Genomic DNA, 23,145 nt, shown 5'->3' with positions numbered 1-23,145 from the left:
CCTACCGGTTCACCAGACCACCAACTCACCAATCCGCCTACAACCAGCCCATCAACTCACCAACCAACCAATCTAATATTCTACCCGCCAACTCACTAAGCAATCAACTCATTGACCCACCCACCCACCAACCCACCAACCAGCCCACCAACTGGATATCCTACCCACCAACCCACCATCCTAATAACCAATCTACCTACTAACCCACCCACCAACCCACCAACCAATCAACCAACCTACCCACCACTCCCACCCACCAACCCATCTACCCCTGCCCCCCACAGACACAAGTGCGGAACATATACACACTCCCTTCCTGTGATGTTCCTAAGATTTATTGTCCATGAAGAAATGCAGGCAATCATTATGGCCTGGGACCACAGCTTCCGTCCCTATGCTTTGAAGAATCTCTTCATGAACAAACAGAGCACATGCCACGCTAAGTGCCCCCCCAGGGAGGTCAGCCCTGCAGTGTGAATGCGTGGCGGGGTGGGCAGTGGAGGGGTACAGCTGGACACACAGCTGCGACACATAAATGAAGTACCACAGAGGAACAGCTCCAAAGCTCCCTGCAAGGGTCACACCTGGAAGCTGCTTGAAGGGCAAGGAGGAGACATTTGCACTGGACAGTAGGCATTCTCAAGACAAACCCCACCACTACCCACCACCTTGGGGCAACTGAGACATGTTTAACAGCGTTATTAATTCATGTAAAATTCCACCCATACATTACTGCTCTAGAGGAATTCTCTAAATTTCCTACCAGGTTCTAGGAATCCTTGCTGTGATTTGGGAGGGGCTAAATTTGCCTTTTGGATTGTTTGGTTTGGTCCACAGATGAACTGATTAGGGTCACTGCCATGGTGCCTTATCTCATGATGTCTAGATACAACTAAATTCATTAAGCCCTAGCACGATATTTTTTACTATGAATCAAGTCTGGCAGATGATGATGACGTGATGATGATGATGACAGCGCTGGTGGTTGTCCGTTTTGGAGAACACTTCATGTATCTGGCACTACCATGAGCACTTTACATGTAGTATTTAATATTTAAGCAATTCTGTGAGGCAGGCAACAATGTCATCTGCATTGTTTGAATGACAAAACTGAGATTTAATGAGGTTACTTAACTATCCAAAGTCATACAGCCAGTAGGTGGCAAAACTAGGACTCAGACTCCAGTCTCTAAATCCAACTCCAATGTCACCTCCTACAGGAAGCCTGCTGGGAGCCACCTTCTTCTCCCTGCTGTGAGTAAGACTCTCAGACTCCTGCTGCTTCTGTGTGGGTGTCACTGTTACTGCCCAGACCACTTGTTTTACAGTTGACACAGCTGTCCCCTTACTAGACTGGCCCTGGAAGCCAGCAACCGTGTGCTCCGTTTAGGTGTTTCTAGGGGCTAACAATGCCAGGCCTACGTGAGGACCTAGGTAAACGCTTGTGGTTGGGTCCTATCACAGGCATGTCACTGTGTGACATTCAGAAGAGGGGGGACCCTACTCTGGTACATGTGTCTGCTTGCTCACTCTTCCAATAAGGGCTCAGAGGTCAGAGCTTGCCCTGTTTCAAGGGTCTTCCAGTGTGGCCCTCATCAATCCAAACAATCCGGACCAAAAATGAATGTGACACATAGAATCAAACACTGGACATCACCTGGTGACTTCCCTCCCCTAATGTAACTAACCCATTAAAATATCAAGAAGGATAACTGGGGGTTATGATAATTTTTTTCTTCCTAGTCAACGGTCTGGTACACATACTTCATAAGGGTAGAGAGCTTTCCTGTTCTGAACTAGGGATGGATATTAGGGCACTGGGATGTTTATTAATAATAGCAGATGACTAACAATGAGAACAGACATATGTAAGTCAGTACAAACTCTTCTTGGCAATAACACAATAAATAAAAGTCTTCCATTGATTCCGTATATGGGGTGGGAGAGGATAAACATAATTTGAATCAGGATGGATATAGCTGATTAAAAATCAAACCCAAACCACCTGGTGTCTTGTGTTTCATAGAACTGAAATAACGTGCCAATATAGATATCAGATTTGATTTTTGTAGGTGAACAACCAGCAAGATTGATTCTGACCAGCATATATATATATTTATTGAGTTGGAGTCTCACTCTGTTGCCCAGATTGGAGTGCAGTGGCCGCTCCCGGCCACCGCAGCCTTGACCTGCTGGGCTCCGGCGATCCTTCCGCCTCAGCCTTCCGAGTAGCTGGAACTACAGGCGCGCTCTACCACACTTGGCTTATTTTGATTTACTGTAGAGATGAGATCTTGCCAAGTTGCCCAGGTGCATCTTGAACCTGGCAATTCACTCACCTCAGCCTCCCAAAGGTGTGGGATTACAGGCTGAGCCACCGAGCCCGGCTCTGACCAGCACATTTTTAAAGAACCCTTCTGTCTCACCCAAGCCAACGTGCTGCCGCATCTTCATGAAGAGCGGTATCACTTGTGGTGGAAATAGAGAACTGTGACTTAAAATCAGATCAGAAGGAAGAACAGAGGACACAGTTCCCCCACCCCACCTTTTTTTTTGGAGACAGGGTTTCACTTTGTCACCCAGGCTGGAGTGCAGTGGTGTGATCATAGCTCACCTTAGCTTTGAACTCCTGAGTTCAGGCTATATCCTTCTACTTCAGCCTATGGAGTAGCTGGGACTACAGGTGTGTACCATCTCACTTGGATAATTTTTAAATTTTTTTTTTTGTAGAGATGGAGTCTGCTATGTTGCCCAGGCTGATCTCAGACCCCTGGCTTCAAGGGATCCTCCTGACTCAGCCTCCCAAAGTGCTGGCATTACAGGCGTGAACTACCGCGCCTGGCCCATGGTTCCAATTTGAAGTTCAAGCCTCTGGATAAGTAAGTTTCCAAATAATGAGGTCCAGCAGCTAAGCCAGGGAGTGTGCTGGGCTTGGTGTCTCATGCCCACCACCCTAATTCAAGAAGCACAGTCACTGCCGCACCTCCTATCTGTCCCCCTAATCGAGGTTGCCTGTTGCTGCCGTTACCCTGAGGGCTGCGTGCCACGAGTAGCTGCTGAGCTCCACCAAGGAGCTGATGTGTCTTTTCCTCCCAACACGGGACGCGGGACCATGGCAGAGCTCACTGGACCCAGTTACACAGGAGGCGAGATTTCAAGTCACACCAGCCTGGACAGCCGCACAGCCGATGCTTCCTCAGGCCAGTGGCTTCCCTTGCCCTCTTGTCCAGATCCTCAAAGAGAGAATGTCACCTCAGATACTTGATGCAAAGGCAGAGTGTGACCTGAAGGACTGTCCTGATCCCTATCCCCAGAGTGTTTTCTAGGCCGCCGAGCCCAACGTACGGGGTGGGAGTGGGAAGGTGGCTGAGGGCCCAGGGGACTGGGAACCACACCCTGACCTCAGCAAGCTATGAGAGATGTTTTGAGTCCCTGAGGCCTTCTGACCCAAGCGCCCATCACGGGCTGCCGAGAAGCCCTGCCACACAGGACCCTGGGAATAGCTGGCTCAAATGGCCTTTGCAGATGAAGCCCTTTCTCAATGCAGAGGACACCAGGGTGATTTCCACATAGACCTCAGCTGTGGTGGTCACATGAGCTAGGCGAGTTCAGCACTCAAGGCTCATCCCTCTAAGGGACCCCAGGGTCAGTCATTCTATCAAGCAGAAGGCATGGTAAATACACGGAGTGGCTAGGTTATGCCTTCACACACAGGGTCACTGTTAAGTGGCATGTCACACTCTGCCACCTTGTGCCTATCCTGATGGCATAAGTGGCCACAGTTCAAGGGACCCTTTCCTTCCCTGTCCCATGTCTTCACAGCATGCAGAGGAGATCCCAGATGGGACCCCTCATCTGGTGATGTGTGAGCATACTGTGCTGGGAATGATGGACAACTGTATTCATTATACTTAAACTCCTAGAGACACCAGCAGGCCATCCCGGGGCTGTTGGACCTCTGGGCACCAGCTTCCTTGACCTGGAGAAACCACTTGGCTGCCCACACAAGGACATGGGAGGATGGTGGAGAGTGTGTCTGGCCTCCAGTCATCTCTGTGTCACCCGCTTTCCCTAGTTTCTGGAAAGCAACAGGGCCACGCCAGCTCTGGTGGAGATGATACCACATCAGCTGTCAGAAGAGCGCATGTTGCTCCCAGCTCTTAGAAGTTGTGCCCCCAAAATGAGAATAATAAGAAAAAAGCAGCCGTTCCATCTTGGAAAGACCCCAGACACTGACACCCTCACACTGCCAGGTAGCCATGCTCAAAAAATTCATTTAAAAAATGAACAGCATTCCTGCTTCTCAGGACAGAGCTTGGAAATAAAAGAGCCCAGCTCTACAGACTGCTGGCAGCTGGCAGCCTGCTGCTCCTGCACCTGTCACCTGGACTGGGGCAAGGAGCTGGTGAAGCGGTCTCCTATTTCTTGAAGGGAGAAGAAGTGATATGAAGGTCCCCTTTCACCTTGGCCCTCAGATTAGGCATCTTTCCTCGGGACCTTTTTTTTTTTAACATAAAAAATGTTGGTTTCCCTCCCCCGCCACAACAGAGCTAGGGAGATTCCCATCTGGGCTGCAGGGGGTTCTGATTCTCTAGGCGGCGCCTGGGTGGGTTTCCACTGTGTAGATAGGTTCCTTTCCACTCCTGCTGTTCCTGAGAGCTGTCCTTCCCCGGGCAGCGTGTCCCCCAGTGATGGTGGGGACAGGGCTGCTGCCTGCCAACTCCTGACAGTGCCAGCCCCTCTTCTGGTCACCATCCTGGAGATACCTCCCCTTTTCAGCAAGTGACTGCTGAAGCCCAGAGCCCCCAGATGAGACCACAGTTTCCCCTGACTTGAACAGAACAAGCACAGCTGAAAACTCCCAGGACGCATCTCCTGAGAGGAAAGAACCCAGAGGCAGGGAGGTTTGGGTCGGTATTTCAGGGGCATGCGGGCTGGGTGGCATGCGGCAGAGGGGACTGGCAGGCCGAGGTCACATGAAGCGTGGCAGGCAGCCGATCACAAGCGTGCAGGAAGGCGGCCCTGTGCAGAGACAGTACCTTCTGGAGGACCACAGAGGGTGGGTGCGGTCATCACCTCTCAAGCCTTGTGCGTACACACAAGGCCACGTCCCCGGTGCCCCTCACCGGGGGAGGGTGGCTGCCCCTCACCGGGGGAGGGTAGCTGCCCTGAGCTCAGAGTGCCCGTCTCCGAACTCCGAACGCAGTGTGGTGGCTGCGGCCCTGGGTCTGATGATGATCTGAGCCTGGACACATTCCCAGCTCCTCCCTGAAGCCCTTTATCACTGGCCTGTCAATCTTGTCTAAGGAGGGACAGCACAGAGCTAGCTAGGAAGAATTACAGATGTTAATTTTAGTTTAAAATAGCAAGTAAAGGCCATCTACTAGGGTTAAAGTTTTGAACTGCTGCCAATCAAGTGGGGTCATCATGAGTGATGTTTTCATATACACATGGCTTTTTTTTTAAGCTACTTTATTCTATTACGCAGGAGCAGAAAATAAAATATGCTACCAACTGACTAGTCACTTTCTGATCATGACATTCTTGAATGTCAGAAAATGTGAAGTCAGTAATGAAATGCCAACCATGATGGAGAGAGGAAAGCCCGCTCCCATTTTGAATTCCTGTCTCAACCTCATCTTACTTCAGAGGCGAGAGCTGTCCCAAGCTGGGTTCCTGTCTTCTCTGGTGACTTCTGAAGAGAGTGGCCCCTGCCCCGTTGGCAACATGGAAGGCTGAGCCAGGAGCCCACGTGGGCAATCCTGATTTTTGCGCATTCTTGGAGAGGAGGCAGCCACTAGGCACAGGGGGTGCTGGTGCCTGGGTCCATGGAGTGGTGGGTTGCTTGGAGAGCCCTCAAGGCTCATTTGAATCCTCCAGCCATGTCGGTTTCCCCTGGGCAGCAACTCGGGGAGCACCTGACGGGGTCTCAAAAGCTGGGATCCTTGACTGCCAGCCACACAGGCATGTACACACGGAATAGTTACTAGATTTACATTTTACAGAGGTGTAAACACGGCCAGAGAAAAGACGTGAGCCGCCCAGCTCTTCTGCAGGACTGGCCCTCAATACAGAGAGGACCACAGTGAGGTCCTGTTTATGGAGAGCCCAGATGGGACAGCAGCTCCGAAGCATACCAGAAACAAAGTCTCATCCAGGCTGAGCTGTTTCAGAAGGGGACATTAACTCCTTGGTGTGTGGGGAGTGGTATCTGCCATCAGCTAAAAGCTCAGGTTGTTCAAAAGCACCGCATCCCACATACAACACCAACATTCCCCCAGAGGCAACCCATGGAACACTGATTTCACAGGATGGAAAATGACTTATGTTGGCTTCGGAACACTGGGCCAAATAACATTAAGAAACTCTTGAATTTTTTTAAATTGCAGGACTTCTCAGAACCTTTAATGTGCTAAGGTGGACTGTGAACCTCTAGGCGGGAGATGGACTGTTGCCCAAATATATTTGACACAAGAGAATCAGTGGTCTAAGAAACCTTTCTGGAAAACGCCACAACTCACAAATGACTGAGAATGCTGCCTACAGCAAAGACCCCATGCCCAGAGAACCACTAAGTCTCTTCAATTTTGGTGATGCAGTTTTAAGCTTGATGATGTCCATTTAGCTTATTTTGGGAAAACTAACGATCCAGAGTTGCTTTACTATGCAGCAATAATGGCTGCATTAAAGACAGGTGTGTCAAGATTCGAATGGTTCCTTTTATCTGACATTTACAGGTGACCTGGCCTGGGGGCTGGAGCCTCACACCACCCATCAGTGCCAGGGCTTCTCATCCACCCAGACCCACTGCTGCCAGGTATTGCCTGCACTGCCTGCCTCTGTAGTCCTCAGACCATACTGCCTCCTGGTGTGTCTGCACTGACAGCGTCGGAGCCTGGGGGCACAGGGCTTGGATGGCGAGTGTCAAGCGGGTCATGTCAGCATTCATACACTCACAACTGCAACACGCATTCTGTGAGGGGGGGGGTGTGTGTCTGGAGACCCTCAAGGGTTAAGAGATTGTAAACTACTTACTAACTGAAAAAAGGGAAGGGAAGCCATGAAAGTGTGCTTCTGCGGGGTGGCCTTGGAATGACAGAGCAAACCACAAATTAAAACCAAGAAACAAAACGTCGGAAACTCAAAACCAAGGCTAAGGGTGCAAGGAGAGTCTGATAACCTTCCAACCGTAAGTCTGGGGTCGGATTCCAACTCAAGAGTGACTCGGCTTCCCACTAATGACTTTGTTTTAAACCAAAGAACGGCCGACCGGGCATTCCCTGTCAATGCAAATGTTCACCAGCACACATGGACGCTGGCCAGCTCGTGCAATGTGTTTTGTTTCCAGAAAATTTCCAGCAGGAACTTCCAAAGGGAGGGGAACAGTCATCAGACAGCAGGTGTTGGGTCTTTCCACACATCTGCCCGAATCATGATTCCAGCCGTTTGTAGGGCCGAGCAGGGAGCTGGAGGGAAAAGTCCACGAGACCTGAGGTCTGACTACCTACCCACCTAGCAGAAAGGAGTGGGGCATACATCCGTTACGATTTAAATCAAGAAATTTCATGCTGATGAGTGCATGGAATTTCCTCCTTTCTAGGTGTCGTGTGGGGTTGGGAGGCCCTGGGTACTCCAGGCTTAGTCAAAACACCTGGCTACCACTGGGCTTCGTGGAGAATGAACGACTGCACTCTGCCTGGCAGAGGCTACATCCCACAGAAATGCAGCTGGGGTGCTTATCATCACCCCACTGATTCACTAATTCATCTGCTATAAAGAGCCTCCCTGAAGAGCCAGGACCTCACCCTCCAAGACCCTAGGGGACACAGGGCTCCCAGGAGGCAACATGGTCAGCCTGGGCAGGGGTGTGCTATGCTGCTGAGAGTGAGGGGGCAGCTGAAGCAGACAACGTGATTCTAAAACAGTGAGCTCCGTGCTAAGGCAATAAACACAGAAGGTTATGTACAAAAACATTTTTTTTTCCTGGAAAACCTGAAGTTGGCAACTGCCCCGGGCACTGTATTAGGAGAAAACACCTATTTTAGGAAGTGCATTAAAACAACATAAGCAGTTTATACACATTCTTTCTATCTCCTAGTTCATAAAACCATGAAAGCCGTGGTCAGGACACTTAATAAGTAATGGCAGCACTTCTTGGCTTGGGCGGTTTACTTTAAACAGCAAGCTCGTTTCTGCCCTGGCTATACATATGAGTGGAACACAGAGGGTCCCCGTCCTGGGATCAACCTGTGAGAGAGAGTTGTGCTTTCTGCAGCAGTGACCCCAATGGACTTTTGCACAGCACAGAACTGCGCATTTGGAACAAAGCTGAGCCCTGATAAATCACAGATAGAGAGATTACAGTTCCAGCAGTGCTGGCGGTGAAGTGAGCATTAAATAAATGAATGAAAGAAAACAGGGTGGATTCTCCTGGCCGGAGCTGTACTTAGGTCCCATTTTAGGGTTTCAGCAGCCAGTGCTACATTTTGGTACAGGGATCTATTATTGCTGTTGTGAACTGACAGGCCCTGGAATGTCCTGAGACCTTTAGCATCTCTGTGATACTTAAAAACAAGATTAGACTAAGATACTGTTCAACTTTTCTGCAGTTTCATGCACAAATCCTACGTTTGCCTTCACTGCAGATGGAAAACAATTTACAGCACCACTTCTCAAAGCGTGGGCCACAAGCCACAGGCATTGGCATCATAATGGGGTAGCTTATAAATCCAGATTCCTGGGCCCCTCCTTGAGCTGCTGAGTCGTACATTCTGGGGGTGGGAACCAGGGGATGGGTGCCTTACAAGCTCTTCATGTAATAGTGCACAGTGAGTTTGAGGACCACATATTTGAAGGGCATATGACTAACTCTCTTTAGAATATGGCCTTGATGATTATACATTGACAATTAATTTCTACATAGAAAACAAGAAATTTTTAGAATTATTACTTGTAAAATGTCAATTTGACTGTTCTTCAATAGGATAAATTTTTATGCCTTGATAGCAACTCTAGGAAAGCACAAAAGGGCCCGGGAACTAGAAGCAATATTCTAGAAAACCTTCATGCCTATTCTGCTCAGAACAGGCTTCCTTAGCTTTTAGAAGCAAATGCTGGAGCTTGGGCATCTACAGTCCTGGGCTTCCTTCTACCCCCAATAGCTTCTGGATAGTCAAATCAGCAAGATTTTCTCTCTTACAAGTTTGGCAGACTTTCCTGTCCAGCTTGTCAGTTAGGAAGATTATCAGAAAGTAAAACAGGCAAATGAAGCAGGTCTAACCAGAAAGGAAAAACCGTGTTTACAGAGCGAGGGATCCAGGCGGGGCCCCAAGTCCCCGAGTGCACGGGCCGCTGGGGGCCACACAAAAGAATCAGGTTTGGGATGAGGATGGAGGTGAGAAGACACAAACAGGTGGAGAGGAGACTCGGTTCTTGAGAGAGAAGAGGAGGAGGAATCTGATGCTAAAAAAAAAAAGGATAAAGGCAAAAGAAATTTTAGAAACACAAAGAAAAATAAACAAGCTTTTAATATACTCACATAAGCTGCAAAGAAAATGAGGTCATGTCATACACAATCGTTCCTCTCCTGACAACAGAGTACAAGTGCTTTTCGAAGAAAACAAAGGGGTTTTTCCACTGGTCATTTCTTTGGTCTGCCACAACGTCACAGAATAAAAATAACTCAGGTTTACCTGGGCACAGACTCAGCAGTGTGATCCATGGAACAATACATCTTTAACCTATGACTTCTAGAACATTCTAGAGGAAACGGTTTGCTTTTCATGTGGAAAGGGCTAGGACCTGACTTTTCATGATTTTTTTTTAATGAGAAGCACTTATAAGAATGCTGGCTACTTGGAAGCTAAGGTGTCCCAAGGTCCAGTGTTCTAAGGTGCTACATCATATCATGGTCCCAGCTTCATGACACGGCACTAAGCTTTCTGGGTGGTCTAGGGTTGGGTGTGTTGAGTGGGCACTTTGACAAAGAAGTGCTGTGGCTGTCATGTCTCACAGCTGGGGCATCCCAGGCAGTGGGGGACTGCCACCGTTCCTGTTGGAAGTGTCCCCCCAAGGGAAAAGAAGGACTTTGCTTGGGCAGGTGTCTGCCAATTTCTACCGGTTATTAAAGATACATCCCCTAGCCCGACATCCTGTTTTGAAGGCAAAAGGAAGAAAAAAAATCTTTCATCCTCTATTTAAGGAACTACCAACTCAATCCAAGGAAAAGGCAGTGACTCATAGCTTCAAGTAAAGACTGTCACTCAGATGTCCCCCTGTGGAGTCCTCGTTTTTGTTGGCTGGGACCTATGAAATGATGGGCTTGTCATGTCTGTAAGAGGGGCTATTTCAGTCTGACACATCCATTTAATAAGACAAAACTCTGCTCTTTTGCTACAGTGGACTTGGCTAATAGGAAGCTCATAGATGTAGGCTCCTCCCATGTCATCCCACAGACCTGTGTGTGGACATTTTAGAGGTGGGAAGTCACATGCCAGCTAATTACCCACTCCCCAAAACATGAACATGGAGCCTGCCCTGACTACTGACCCAAGACACAGAATTGTGGTGGTGGTGGTGGGGAGGTTCTGTGTTCTAGAGTTCTTATCTGTTAGACATCCATCCTGAGAGTCTCACAGGCAGAATATGATGCCAGAAATTTGCCTTAAAATACTCTTTGGTGAGCACATTTGGGGCAAGGAAGAGGGATGGAGTTGAGTGCTGAAACCTGGTGGTGATGGGAATGTTGGTGTCTCTGTGCTGGTGTGCTAGAGCATTTTCCATAATCCAAGTTCAAAAAATAAAAAGAGAACAAATTTAATTCTGGGGAGAAAAACCAAAGCAAAATGGATCCAACAGGACTTGTGACCTCACAAAGGGACTCGTCTGCACAGCAGGTGGCTTGGAGACATCCCCATCTGGCACCTGAGAAGGCTTCACCTGCAGAGCGAGACTTGAGGTCTATGGGGAGACGGCTAGGGGTGGGGGTGGTAGGGGGGCGAGCCCCCTGCATACTTCCTGCCTCTGTCTCTTTTCAGCGGGATGTGGCACTAAAGTCTTGGGACCTCCAGGATGCGAGCCCGGGTCCAAGCCAGCTGGAAGGAAAGGGGTCTGAATTGGACAGGCCTGTTCTCACAGGACGCTGAGGAGGGGAAGGGGAAGCCCTGGACAGCCGCAGCCGCTGTTCTGAATCAGTCCAAGTCGCTGCTGGTGCCACCTTGAGTCTTGGGGGTCACCAAGCCCTCTCCTGTCTCAGCCTTGTGCTGCAGCAGCTGGTCCCGACTGCCTGACTTCCCTGTTTCTACAGTGATGAGGGGTGGTTGGGGGGTGGGAGACATGCCCTCCAGCAGGACTGGACCCCGGAGGCAGAACTCTGCTGTGCTGTTCCAGCCAGGGTCCCTACGTGGTTTGCAGTTTAAGCCCACCAATGACGGTTGACCTATCAGGTGGGGGACCAGGCCATTCCAGGGGTGGGTGTCGGCCAGTGTATATTTTGGGCAGTGGCTCAAGTCAGGTTAAACTGTGCTGTTCCTGACACTCAACAACCTTTGTACGGGGAGCCCCAGGGCCTTTGTCAGACCTCCCTGCTGGCTCTGGGAGGAGGGAGCCGGGCACAGGAACCTGTCTGCAGGCAGCCGTGAGGGCAGACTTGGTTGAGCACACACCTGGCTCTCAGCACCTGCCCTCCCATCCCACCTGGGGACAAATTTTCTGGGCCAGCTCTGCCTGTGCACAACCCGGGGCTTTCTGGCAGGAGCTGGTACCCGCTGTGGAAGTAGCTCCCAATGTCATTCTAGGACCATTTTGAGGCTCTGAGCAGTGACTTCCATTGTACTCTGTGGGCCTGTTCAGTCCCTCAATGTCATTGAATGGTTGGCACAGGTGAATGTTTCTAATCCAAACATGTAAAACCCCAAACACTCCAAGATCCATGAGTGTCTGAGGGCTGACATGACACCACAAATGGAAAATCCCACACCTGGTCTCATGGGAGGGTCACAGTCAAAACACCACCAAAACTTGGTTTTAGGAACAAAATGATATATTATATATCCTCACCAGCAGGTGATGCATGGAAGCACAAGTGAGTTTCATGTTTGGACTTGGGTCCCACCCCAAGGTATCCCATCACGTTTATGCAAACATTCCAGAATCTGAAATGATCCCAAATCCAAAACACGTGTGGCCCCAAGGCTTTTGGATGAGAGGACTCAGCCTGCATCACTGCTGCAATCTCTTATCTGGAGCTGTGGGAACGACAGAGTGTCCTCCCTCCCTGGGACGCAGGCAAACATGGGACATGGGATGACCTGGTATGCTGAGGGCTGCAGGTCTCCACGCAGGGACAGAAGAAGGAGAGGCTCAGAGCCACCCATGGCCCTGCCAGGCCTGCCTGCTGGGTGTGTGTGTACGTGTGTGACTGATTAGAAGAAGAAACCTTGATTCAGAAAGGTCAGAGCTCCCAGAGATAGGGAGGTGGGGAGGCAGGGGATAGGGGAACTGGAAGGGAGAGGAAACTCCTCATTTTAGTTTCCAATCCTAAGCTCCAAGAGCAACGGGGAAATCAGCACCAGGTGTTGAACTGGTAATCACCACCACAGCCCCGCTGAGAACAAGCTGGAGAGGACCCTGAGGACACACACTCCGTGCAGTGTTAGTCCCAGTGAGAAAGGTCCCAACCTAGCCAGGCCCGCCCACCCCACGCCCTGGGCCAGGCCCTTTCTCCTGCTGCCACCTCAGCCCCTCTGGCCTCCCTTCTCACCTGTCTCAGGGTCACTGAAGTCTGGCAGAGTGATTGTATTCAGCTGTCGTCTATCAGCAATGGTTCTGTCCAGGAGGCTGCTCCCGCGGCCAGAGTCACTGCAAAACACACTGTACACATCAGTCACCTGGAAGGGGGTGGGGAGGGGCAGCATTGCCCAGCACAGACAACTGAGACACGCCCAGTGTCCTGGTGCACTGATGTCCTTCTGCTCTCCCATCTGGAAAGCAAGCATCCTGATCCTGGGCAGCCTGGACTGGGAATCCACTCAGAGGCCAGCGTCCCAAACACACCCACCCATGCCCCACACCCTGGCTCATTCTAGCTTCTTTTGTGTCATTAGAAGATGCAGCACTGGAAACATTAGGCCAGGTTCTCTACGCCATCCAGGGGAACTGGACTGGCCCCCTAGTCCATGAGGTCTTGGACCGTGAGTCCACAAATCCACTGCCATGAAGAGTGACCTTTAGGGACCAACACCCACACACGTGCCCTACGCCCTTGCTGCTAAAGAGCTCAGGGACATTTCCAAAGAGCCCTGACACCGAGGTCCCACCCTAGGCAGCTAAATCAAAACTCCTGGGACAGTCGATATTTCCAAAAACTCCCAGATGGTTCTAAGGTGCAGCTGGGACCTGAGGACTGCTGGTCCCCTATTCCGAGGCGATCACAGTCACAGCCTCGCTGGGTCCCCGAGCAAGCCTATAGGCTAAATCGCATGGTTAGCTTTCCTACTTAACAGCAAGAGGAGGAGGAGGGCAAGGTGGCTGCCAGGGCTCCTAGGAGGCTGGTCACAGAGGAGCGGACAGCTGGAAGGGAACACAGCCTCCAGCTACAGGACGCCCTCCTGCCAGCTTCCTGCACTGCCCACCTGTATGGAAGGCCCCTCTCCAGCCTGTGCCTGCAAGACAGGCTGGGCACCACTCGCCAGCAGTGTCACGAGGAGCTCACATCAGGCCTAAGAAATGAAATAATTAAGGAATCTCAGTTGATATGGATTACTAAAAAACCCCAGGCAGTTTGGAAGTCAACACTGCTGCTCTTCCTCCACTGTCACATCCTATCGAAGCAGCTCCAGAAAGACTCATGCCTGTCTCCTGAGGTGTCAGTCTTTAGTGCTTTTCTTTGAATCTATTTTTCTCAACCTAGGGCTCTGAGAGTGACTTTTTTGTTGTTAAGAAGTTCAAATTCTACCATAAAGGGACGCGAGTTCCTTCCTCCATGCAGCTGCTATTGACGTGGTATAGGCAGCATTCAGCGTGAAACGTAACATGGTTACAGACTGTGATGTCTATAGTCAATGCCTCTTCTAATGCTATTAGAGAAAACTGCAGGAAGCAGGAACCTTCCTCCAGGACAGACTGGCAGGCTCTGCTGACATCAGCCCACACGTGCATTCTCATTTAATTATTCCTGCCACTGAGAAGCAACAAATGTCTCTGAACAGAAAAGAGCATACAAGGCCATGCACATTATCACTGATCACAAGACTGTTCCATGTCTAGTGTGGGTCTATCGCCATGCAGTGTGTCAACATAAATATCACAGAGCATTAATTATCTGAATACTGCAGTGGCTCCCCTGAGGAGTTTTCAGAAGATTTTGACTCAAAAGACAATGGTGACACAGTGCTCATCACCTCAGGAACTCCAGGACACATGGTGAGGTGCTGGAAATGCAGAGAAAGGGCCTGCCTGGGTTTGTGGTGGACTGAACCTGAGGTCTGTTTCACCATAGTCCTCCTGGCTTCTCTTGTCACTGAGTTTCAGGGCACAGGCTTGGCTGCCACGTGAGATGTTTTGGGAAGGACAGAACTGGGGGGTCAGGGTGCTCATCCTACATCCATCACTAACAGGTAGGTCACCCTGGGCAAGGCCTCATTCCCTGTGCCTCGGTGGCCTTCCTGGTCAGATGGAGATAAGGACTGCCTCCCCACACAGAACTATGTGAGGCTTAACTGAGCCCATGAGGAGGAAGACACACCTACCAACGCATAGGGGGTGCACGTGGTGGGCCAACCCCTGCAGATGGTGAGTCCTGGGACTTCTGGTACAGCAAGTGCAGGCTGGGAAGCTGAAGGCCTCCTACTCCACAGGCCAGAAATCCTGAGTGAAACCCCAATCAGAATGTGTGAGTCCCACCTCAGACATAGTGCGGGACCCACATCCCCCATGTCCCCTCCCACGACTGAGAAACACCAGTCATGCTCCTGGGTCTGTCTCCATTGTTTCTTTGGAGGACTCTGGTCATGCTACTGGGTCTGTCTTCATCGTTGCCTTGGAGGACACCGGTTGTGCTCCTGGGTCTGTCTCCATCATTCCTTTGGAGGACCCTGGTTGCACTCCTGGGTCTGTCTCACTCCTGAGTATGTCTCCATCATTCCCTCCCTTGGAGGACACTGGCTGTGTTCCTGGGTCTGTCTCCATCGTTCCCTTGGAGGACACCCGTTGTGCTCCTGGGTCTGTCTCCATTGTTCCCTTGGAGGACTCCAGTCACATTTCTTGGTCTGTCTCCATGGTTCCCTTGGAGGAAGACACTGGTCACGCTCTTGGGTCTGTCTCCATCATTCCTTTGGAGGACACCAGTCGCATTCCTGGGTTTGTCTCCATCATTCCTTTGGAGGACACCAGTCACGCTCCTGAGTCTGTCTCTGTCATTCCCTTGGAGGACACCGGTCACAGTTCTGGGCTGTTTCCATTGTTTCTTTGGAAGACCCTGGTTGCGCTCCCGGGTCTGTCTTCAGCGTTCCTTTGGAGGACAGCATAGAAGCAACAATGAATCATTGAAACGGAGACACTTCTGTTACTACGTGAAAGCCTTTTCTCTGAAGATAAGGAGGTATCTGTGACTGGCTGAGAACCATGCAGGATGCTCCAAGTCATTTCTAGTTCTTCACTTATGTGAAGATTGACCTTTGCAATAACCTCCAGCATGTGGGAGCAGGCACAGGGGCCTTGGCCAACCCAGCCATCCCTGACTCCCTCACTCCAGTTAGTCTCTCTCAGGTCTCTGGGAGTCACCTCCCTTGCTTCCTCAGGGACACAGTCTGCTTGGCACCCCTGTGGGCCACCCCCTCACAGCCTCACTCCTCTCCACAATGCCCTTGAGTGGTCAGGAGTTCAAGCAAGGAAGGCAGGAAGGAAGAGAAGGCCATTCCTGGCCGGGGCAAGAGCAGAGGGGAGGGAGTGGGGGAACCCTGGCCCATGAACATAAGTGAAGGGGGCCACATGGTGGGTGTGCACGTGCAGGGATGCCTGTTCCCTCAGGATTGACATTGAGAGTACAAGGTGATGACTGTCAGAGTTATCCTGGGAGCTGGAGGATTCTCCTGGAAACCCTCTGTCTCCTGCAGTCAGAGGGTTAATCCTAAGAGGGAGGAGGTGGGGGCAAGTACAGCCCGGAGCACTTTGTGCAGCACACCCCTCCCCATCGCCTGGGACAATGCCTGGTACACCATCAGCCCGACCCCAGATGAGTGGCCTGGGCAGGATACCAGGGCCAGGCGAGGGGAGTCAGGCAAGTTCCCAGTATCCCGGAGCTTCCACGGTCTCATGAGTGAAATGGGCCTGACACCATGACCTCTGCCCGTCTCATGGGGCTGCCCTACTGTGGCAGGGAGCTTGCTTGCCAGAAGAAAAGCTCTGGGGACCGTGGGTGTGAAATGGGATCTTCGACTTCCTGAGGTCACAACAAAAAGAACATGTGTGTGTATGTGCATATGCATGCATGTGTGCATGTGTGTGTACGTGTGTGTGCATGTGTGAGCTTCAAACACCATTTGTCGGCATGCGGCTGGGACAAGATTTTCTCCCATCACTTAGAGTTGTGCACTCACAGCAACGTGATGGAGATGGCCCAGTGGCAGGGACAAAGGAGGAAAGAAGGGGTTAACAATAAAAAGTGAAATAAAGAGCAACTGGCTGTCAACGCTTGGGGGAGGTGGAAGAGTCGGCCTGGGCAAATCACAGTTCTGCCACCACACCTCTCTCAGCACCAGCTCCACTTTCCAGAAAAGGGAAGTAACAGGGGTGTCCTGTGTGGTTGACACAGGGCCTGAAGGTCAGCATGGCTGTGACCAGCCCTGCCTGCATTGCTGTGAGGTTCTGGCATGTGCCTGCTGGGACCTACAGGTGAGATTCTGGTTGGCATTTGCAGTCTTTCATGGCCAAGTCCACGTGCACAAGGGCTGAAGGAGCTTTACGTATCCCCAGGGAGAGGAGATCAGTCATGGGGCAGAGCTCAAGTCCGGAATCAAGCACACATGCATGCTCAGGGGTGCAGCTGGCCTCTGGCCACTAGCACCTCCAAGTGCACGCTCAAGACAGTGCTCCCATAATGGGCTCACCGCAGAACATGCCTCCTATGGCAGGAGGCTGCTGTCCCAGTATTCTGATGTTCAGCTTGGCGACTGGCCACAGTGTGGCTTTTTCTTACATGTCAAATGAAGAGGGTGCAAGCTGCTGGGAACGCGATGAAGTTCTATTCTCAGCCTCCTTGACACAGCCTCCCCCACACCTGCCTCCATGCCTGCTGTCTTACCACCCTGGGGCCTGTGCTGGGCCCCAGGGGGCTCTGGAAGGCATGGGGAGGTCTGGAAACGGCAGCCAAGGTTCGCCACATGGGAGCACGCTTGGAAACGAGGTGCCTTGAGCCATTCCCTGCTGAGCTGCCTTCTGCTATCTTCTGTCATTGCTTTTTAGGAAGAGGGTTAGGAAGGATACTCCTCACACCCTTGTACTCACTACTCTCCCTTCTCTTTTTTTTTTGTTGGAATCTCACTCTGTTGCCTAGGCTGGAGTGCTGGAGTACAGTGGCATGTTCAAAGCCACCGCAGTCTCAACCTGCTAGGTTCAGGCAATCCTCCTGCCTTAGCCTTCCAAGTAGCTGGAACACCACTTCTCATTAATTTTTTGATTTACTATAAAGATGAGATCTCACCAAGTTGCCCAGGCTGGTCTTGAACCCCTGGGCTCAGGCAATTCTCTTGCTTCAGCCTCCCAAAGTGCTGGGATTATAGGCATGAGCCACCGAGTCTGGCTTGACTCACCCCTCTTCTAAAGCCTTGTCTTTCCTGAGGGCAGCCCCTCGGCCGCAGGAGCCACCTAGCCCCTGTGGAGAGCTGTGCTGTCCTGGGTGAACACACCTTTCCTGCAAGCCTTATTCTGCAGGAGTATTCACCAGGGCCACTTCTCATGGAGCAGACGGGAAGGATGTCTAAGTCTGCACAATGGTGAGGGCTGCAGGAGAAGTGTTCACTTATATCACAGAGAAAATGAAGTAAAAAATCCAGCAGGAAGTCCTTAATAAGGGCTACTTGGTTCCCCATCCCCCAGGCCACCCCAAGCCCAGCTGGGAGCCAGGGCGCCTTGCTGCTTGGCCCTGAGTGGTCTCAGGAAACGGAGGCAGTATGGACGGGCCACATTTGGTGGAGTATTTTTAAAAGCTTCCAATTCTGGGCATTTTCTTCTGCGTTCAGTATTCTGGTTGCTAGGTGGGAGGCAAGGCAGGAGGAGGTTTGGAGATGGGGGGTGGGGTGGCGTGGGGGGAGAATCTGGTGCTTGAGCATCGACAGGTTCCTTTCTCAGTTCTGGGGCACAGGCAAGGCATGTACCTGGTGCTGAAGCACCTCCAGCGAGTTGGTTGTGTGGCCAAGACCTCCCCAAATTGCGATGCTGGAGGGGCCAGAGTGGGCCCTTGAGGGTGAACGTGGACATTTTCTACTTCTGCTTCCATGCTTAGAAGAGTGGGATTTCTCTAGACTAAATGATCCTTATTTTCAGAACATACCCATGAAAGGAATGGTCCCCTTACACAAGAAAGGTGGGTGTCCCAGGTGGCACGGTGTGGGCAGAGGGTACTCTGCTCTGTGTCTAGGGTGGGTGGGGGCAGCAATTGCAGCAGTGGGATGGCCACAGGTTCCAGGCTGCCTCTCCTTTCGGCCGCACTGCCCACAGCCCTGGTCACGGCATGTCAGTTTCTAGGGGGTTCCTCCCCTGAGCAGAGCCCTGACTCTGCACATGTCGATTTAGCTGCAGAACCTTCCGTAAAACAACATCTCCCAGGGAATCACACCTCCACTCTGCTGCCTGTGTCACACCTACCCTGACTACCCTGCTGGTCCCTGCAAATCACGACCACCAGCCTACAACCGCCAGCCCACACCCCCCAGCCCACTGCCACCAGCCCACAGCCACTAGTCTACGGCTGCCAGCACACAGCTGCAGACCACTGCTGCCAGTCTACAGCTCCAGCCCACTGCCACCAGCCCATGGCTCTGGCCCATGGCTGCCATCTCACAGCCTTGCCCTTAGTGCCCACTGACGATGAGTTAGCTGCTTCTAGGTACCTGACTCTTACAAGCATGACACTGGTCACTCGGACACCATGCTGAGAACTTGAACGAATATTCTGAGTATATGAGCTGTCATATGAATTCACTTGAATCATTACGTTCTTCTGTATTAGCATTCATTCCTTCACTTCATCATCTCAATAGGAAAAACTGTCCAAGACTTGGAATAGGCTGACGGGACATTGGGCATCTGTCAGTGGAATGCTGAGGTGGACCAGAGGGCCTTTCCTGGACCATGACTCCAAAGGGAGGCAGCTTGGCCTGGCTTTCTGCTCACTGAGCTAGTTGACAGCTCTATAGGGGCAGCAGTTAACCCGCAGAACTCTAGCAGGTAGATGCATTTCCTCTGGTAGAGACACAGTTGACTTCCAGCCTGGAGACAAGGTCATCCCAAATGACATATTTCATTGCCTTCTGAGACCTTGTTTTTGCATCAATCTGCAAATGCATTTCAGCATTCCTGCCTAGGCATATCTGGCTTTCAAATTCTTCTTTGAATGGGTCTTAGCATTTTGCTGGCTCCTTCAGTAGTTAACAAGGTAAATATAATGTTGGACATGTGCTTATTTCATATTTGGATGAATCCTGACTTTAACTTTCTGAAAGTTATACTTTGTTACTCTAGCAGTGATCTCTGCCCTCCTCTGGCAGGAGGTGGCCAGTGGTCTCTGTGGCTTTTAAATATGGCTGTGGGAACTCCATCTGGATACTTAATTGGCCAGTCTACATGTATGTTACCAGAAAGGTGACAAGATGTGTCAGGAGTTATGTGTGTGGCTGGTAGACAGAAATCTGACCAGGTCACCTTGGCAACCACGCAGAAAGCCTGGGGCTTGAAGGTTTCATCTGCCATGGAAGAAAAGCCTCCCCAAACTGGAGCATGAAGCCTCCCATGCCATGACCTGCCATGCTGGGGACAGGCTGGAGTGCAGGGGCAACAGAGTCCATGCTGCCAAATGCCAATCTGAGATGGCGTGAGCTGGTGAGGCCCACATGAAGCCACACACAAGCCATGCAGGTGGCGCGACCGCTTACCTGGGGTTGGCGAGGTTGTAGCAGGACTTCCATATCTGTAGCATGTGCTTACAGGTGACGAGCGCCTCATCAGGGCCGCGGCACAGTGACTCTAGCTTCACCTTGGAAAACAGGAGTCTATGGGGAGACAGGGAGAGAATGCATCAGGCCGAGTACCCTCTCCACGTGACAGAGCAGGGGCCTAGGCAGCACTTTTTGTAGAAAGGAGGTCATACACATGGTCCCAGAGGAGCTATGGCAGGAGGGTGGAGAATGCTGGGATTCCTGGCTCTACAGATGGCCCTGTGGGGACCTTGCCATCAGGGTACACGAATAACTGTGGTCAGGCTGGAAGCCTTGGGGTGGTCAGTCATGTGAGCACACAGGGAGCTCTTAAAGAACATGATTCTTAGAGCAAGCCCCTGTATTTGTGAAGCCTCAGAACCTCGCTACATGCTCTTCTGGTTTATTCACACATTATCCAGGAGATGTGACCCAGCCAACATAGGGGTGGTAACGGTGTCGGCTTGTGGGCTCTGAAGGCCTAACCCAAAGGCCGCAGAGGAAGGGGCCTCCACTCTGTCTCCACTCCCAGCTTCTTCCATGTCATCTGGCATTTCTTCCCTATCATCACTGCCAACACGTCGCCCTCTGTCTAGACTATTGGCGCGAGTACGGAGCGTTTTCTCTCTCGTGGCCCCTGGGGTAGTATGCTGGCCTTGAGTTCTACTCGCATCTCTCTGCAACTTCAGATCTCTCAGCCCCTGGATGTGTCACCTGTCCTGGTGGAAGTCCTAGCATGAGCCCAGACTCCTGGCTGAGGTGTCCCTGTCCCCCAATGTGCCCAGCCCTAAAACACCTTTCGAAGGACCCAGCTTGAGAAGCAATGCAGGTACCTCACTCTCTGCAGTAATGAGCCGATATTCTGTACTCCTGAATCAATCCCCGGCTGGCCTGGTCATGCTGCCCACCCCACAGGCCCTGCCATATAATGCCCAACAAGCTTCCCACACAGCTCTCGCTGCGCATGCGCAGTCTTGGTGGCAGCCTCTACCCACCTACATCTCCCCTGAACTCCTCCCAAATCCAACTAAAAGCCCCCTCATCAAGCAGGTCTTCCGTCACCGCCCCATGTATCTCTGTTCAGATGCAGCAAGAGCTTGTGAACAGGAACAAGAAAAGAAAAGGAGGGAAGAGCTTCTGTCACTAGAGGCCTCTCAAGTGCTAGGCCCTGGGAATATCTCACACTGTAATTTCACCTTTGCAACAAGTCATCTTGGCAGGACAGTGGATGGGGAAACTGAGGCTGTGTAATGGTGCCCTTTGGCTGTTTTCAAGATGTGATTTTCTTCTTGAGTATGAGAGCCCTGACATATCTCTCCCTCTTTCTCTCTCTCACTTTCTCCCACCCTCCCTCTTTCTGTCTCTCCCCCTCTCTCTCACCTCACCACCACAGTGCCTAAAATTGTGCTCTAAGGCTGGGTGTAGTGGTGACTCACGCCTGTAATCCCAGCACTTTGGGAGGCCAAGGTGGGAGGATCGCTGGAGCAGGTGTTCAAGACCAGCTTGGGCAACATAGTGAGACTTCATCTTTACAAAAAAATTTAAAAAATTGTTGGGCAAGGTGGCGCATGCCTGTGGTCCCAGCTACCCGGGAGGCTGAGGCAAGAGGACTGCCTGAGCCCAGGAGGTTTAGGCTGCAGTGAGTTGTGATCATGCCACTGTACTCCAGTCTGGGCAACAGACCCTGACTCAAAAAAAAAAAAAAAAGAATTGCGCTCTGAGTACAAAGGGCCTTAAATCAGCATTTGCTCACTGGTCACTTTTTCTATAAACCACGGAAAACAAAGTAATGTGTTTGTAGTGATTTGGGTTAGACACACAGGAGACATTCTCAGCTGTGCACAAGGTAATGTCTTTGTTCAAAGGAGCCTTAGAGGAGCAAAGTCTCTTTAGAACAAGGAAGCCCAGGGGCCATGGTGTTCCCAGGGTAGGACTGGTGTCCTGCCAGGCCTGGGTCTGCAGAAGCCTGGGTGACAGGATGCCAGGCTAGGTGGCAACAGGAACATGGGCCCCAGTCTACAAGCAGAAGGGCGTGAGGCGGAGGCCAGACATGCTCACATTTGCAAGTGGTACAAGTTCCCCTAAACGTCCTTTCCAGGCAGTCCACTGGGAGCATGGCACCTCAGGGTGTTTTGAGGGGCTTTAAAGAAGCAGAAGCCGGCCCCTGCCAACCCCTGCTGAAGGCTTCACGTGTCCAGAGCTAGGTGAGAGTTGCTTTCTACCAGAGTCTCTTACCGAGCCTGGGTCACTGGGAGACGTGTGGCAGCTGCCCACGGTCACCTGTCAGAGAGCCTGGGACTCTCCTGGGTTGGGGGGGAGCAGCGTTGGCCAAGAATGGGGAGGCCCAGACACCACAGACGTACAGCTGGAGGATCTGGGAGTGCACTGGGACCTCCCGCAGAGCCTGCCTCCCCTGGGAGGCCATGAAGTGGCGGGGGCACCCTGCATAGCAGTGTCGGGTGGCTCCAGCAGCATGGAGCCGGGTTCCCAAACTATTCTCAGAGTCAGCCCACCCGGCGCAGCTCTCTGCTCAGCCGGGGAACAGCTCTGTGCCAGCCTTCCTGACTGGAAAAGGAACTTCTAATTAAATCAAATAAACAGCTTTCAAACCCCCGACTCAGGATGTGGGGCTGAAAGGTGTGGGCTGGTTTCAGAGACATAGACAGGAAGAACAATGGCAGAAGGCTGAGCACAAGTGGTGGGAGAGGGCTTCCAGGGAGGTGGGAGGACCCACAGGGGAGGCTGGCAGAGGAGGAGGGAGGCGGTGGAGTCCCCCAGCCCCTGCTCAGGTCCAGGGACCCTAAAGGCCGCCTTCCCCACCTGCACCGATGTGCTCTTGAGTGTCTAGGTCAGTGGGAACAGAGGGACTGTCTTCCACCCACCACAGCCCAAACCACAGCATGTTCGCAGGCAGAAAACAGCACTGAAGAAGACAGGTGATGCGTGTCACTGTGTT

At 51.6% G+C, this 23,145-nt stretch overlaps 1 protein-coding gene across 1 annotated transcript in view; it reads right to left on the bottom strand.

Moving 5' to 3' along the window:
- Positions 1 to 23,145, bottom strand: part of TTC7B (tetratricopeptide repeat domain 7B) — a 165,483-nt gene that overhangs the window by 35,508 nt on the left and 106,830 nt on the right. Inside the window, exons 15-16 of the mRNA XM_008051404.1 lie at positions 20,148 to 20,264; positions 12,761 to 12,858 (exon numbers count right to left, since the gene is read on the bottom strand). Of these exons, the coding sequence (XP_008049595.1) occupies positions 12,761 to 12,858; positions 20,148 to 20,264 (215 nt within the window). The remainder of the gene's footprint in view (positions 1 to 12,760; positions 12,859 to 20,147; positions 20,265 to 23,145) is intronic.

The sequence above is a fragment of the Carlito syrichta genome, unplaced genomic scaffold (genome assembly GCF_000164805.1).
Source record: "Carlito syrichta isolate Samal-C Ts95f unplaced genomic scaffold, Tarsius_syrichta-2.0.1 Scaffold171376, whole genome shotgun sequence".
In the NCBI taxonomy this organism is placed as follows: Eukaryota; Metazoa; Chordata; class Mammalia; order Primates; family Tarsiidae; genus Carlito; species Carlito syrichta.
This window is presented reverse-complemented; position numbering and strand designations above follow the sequence as displayed.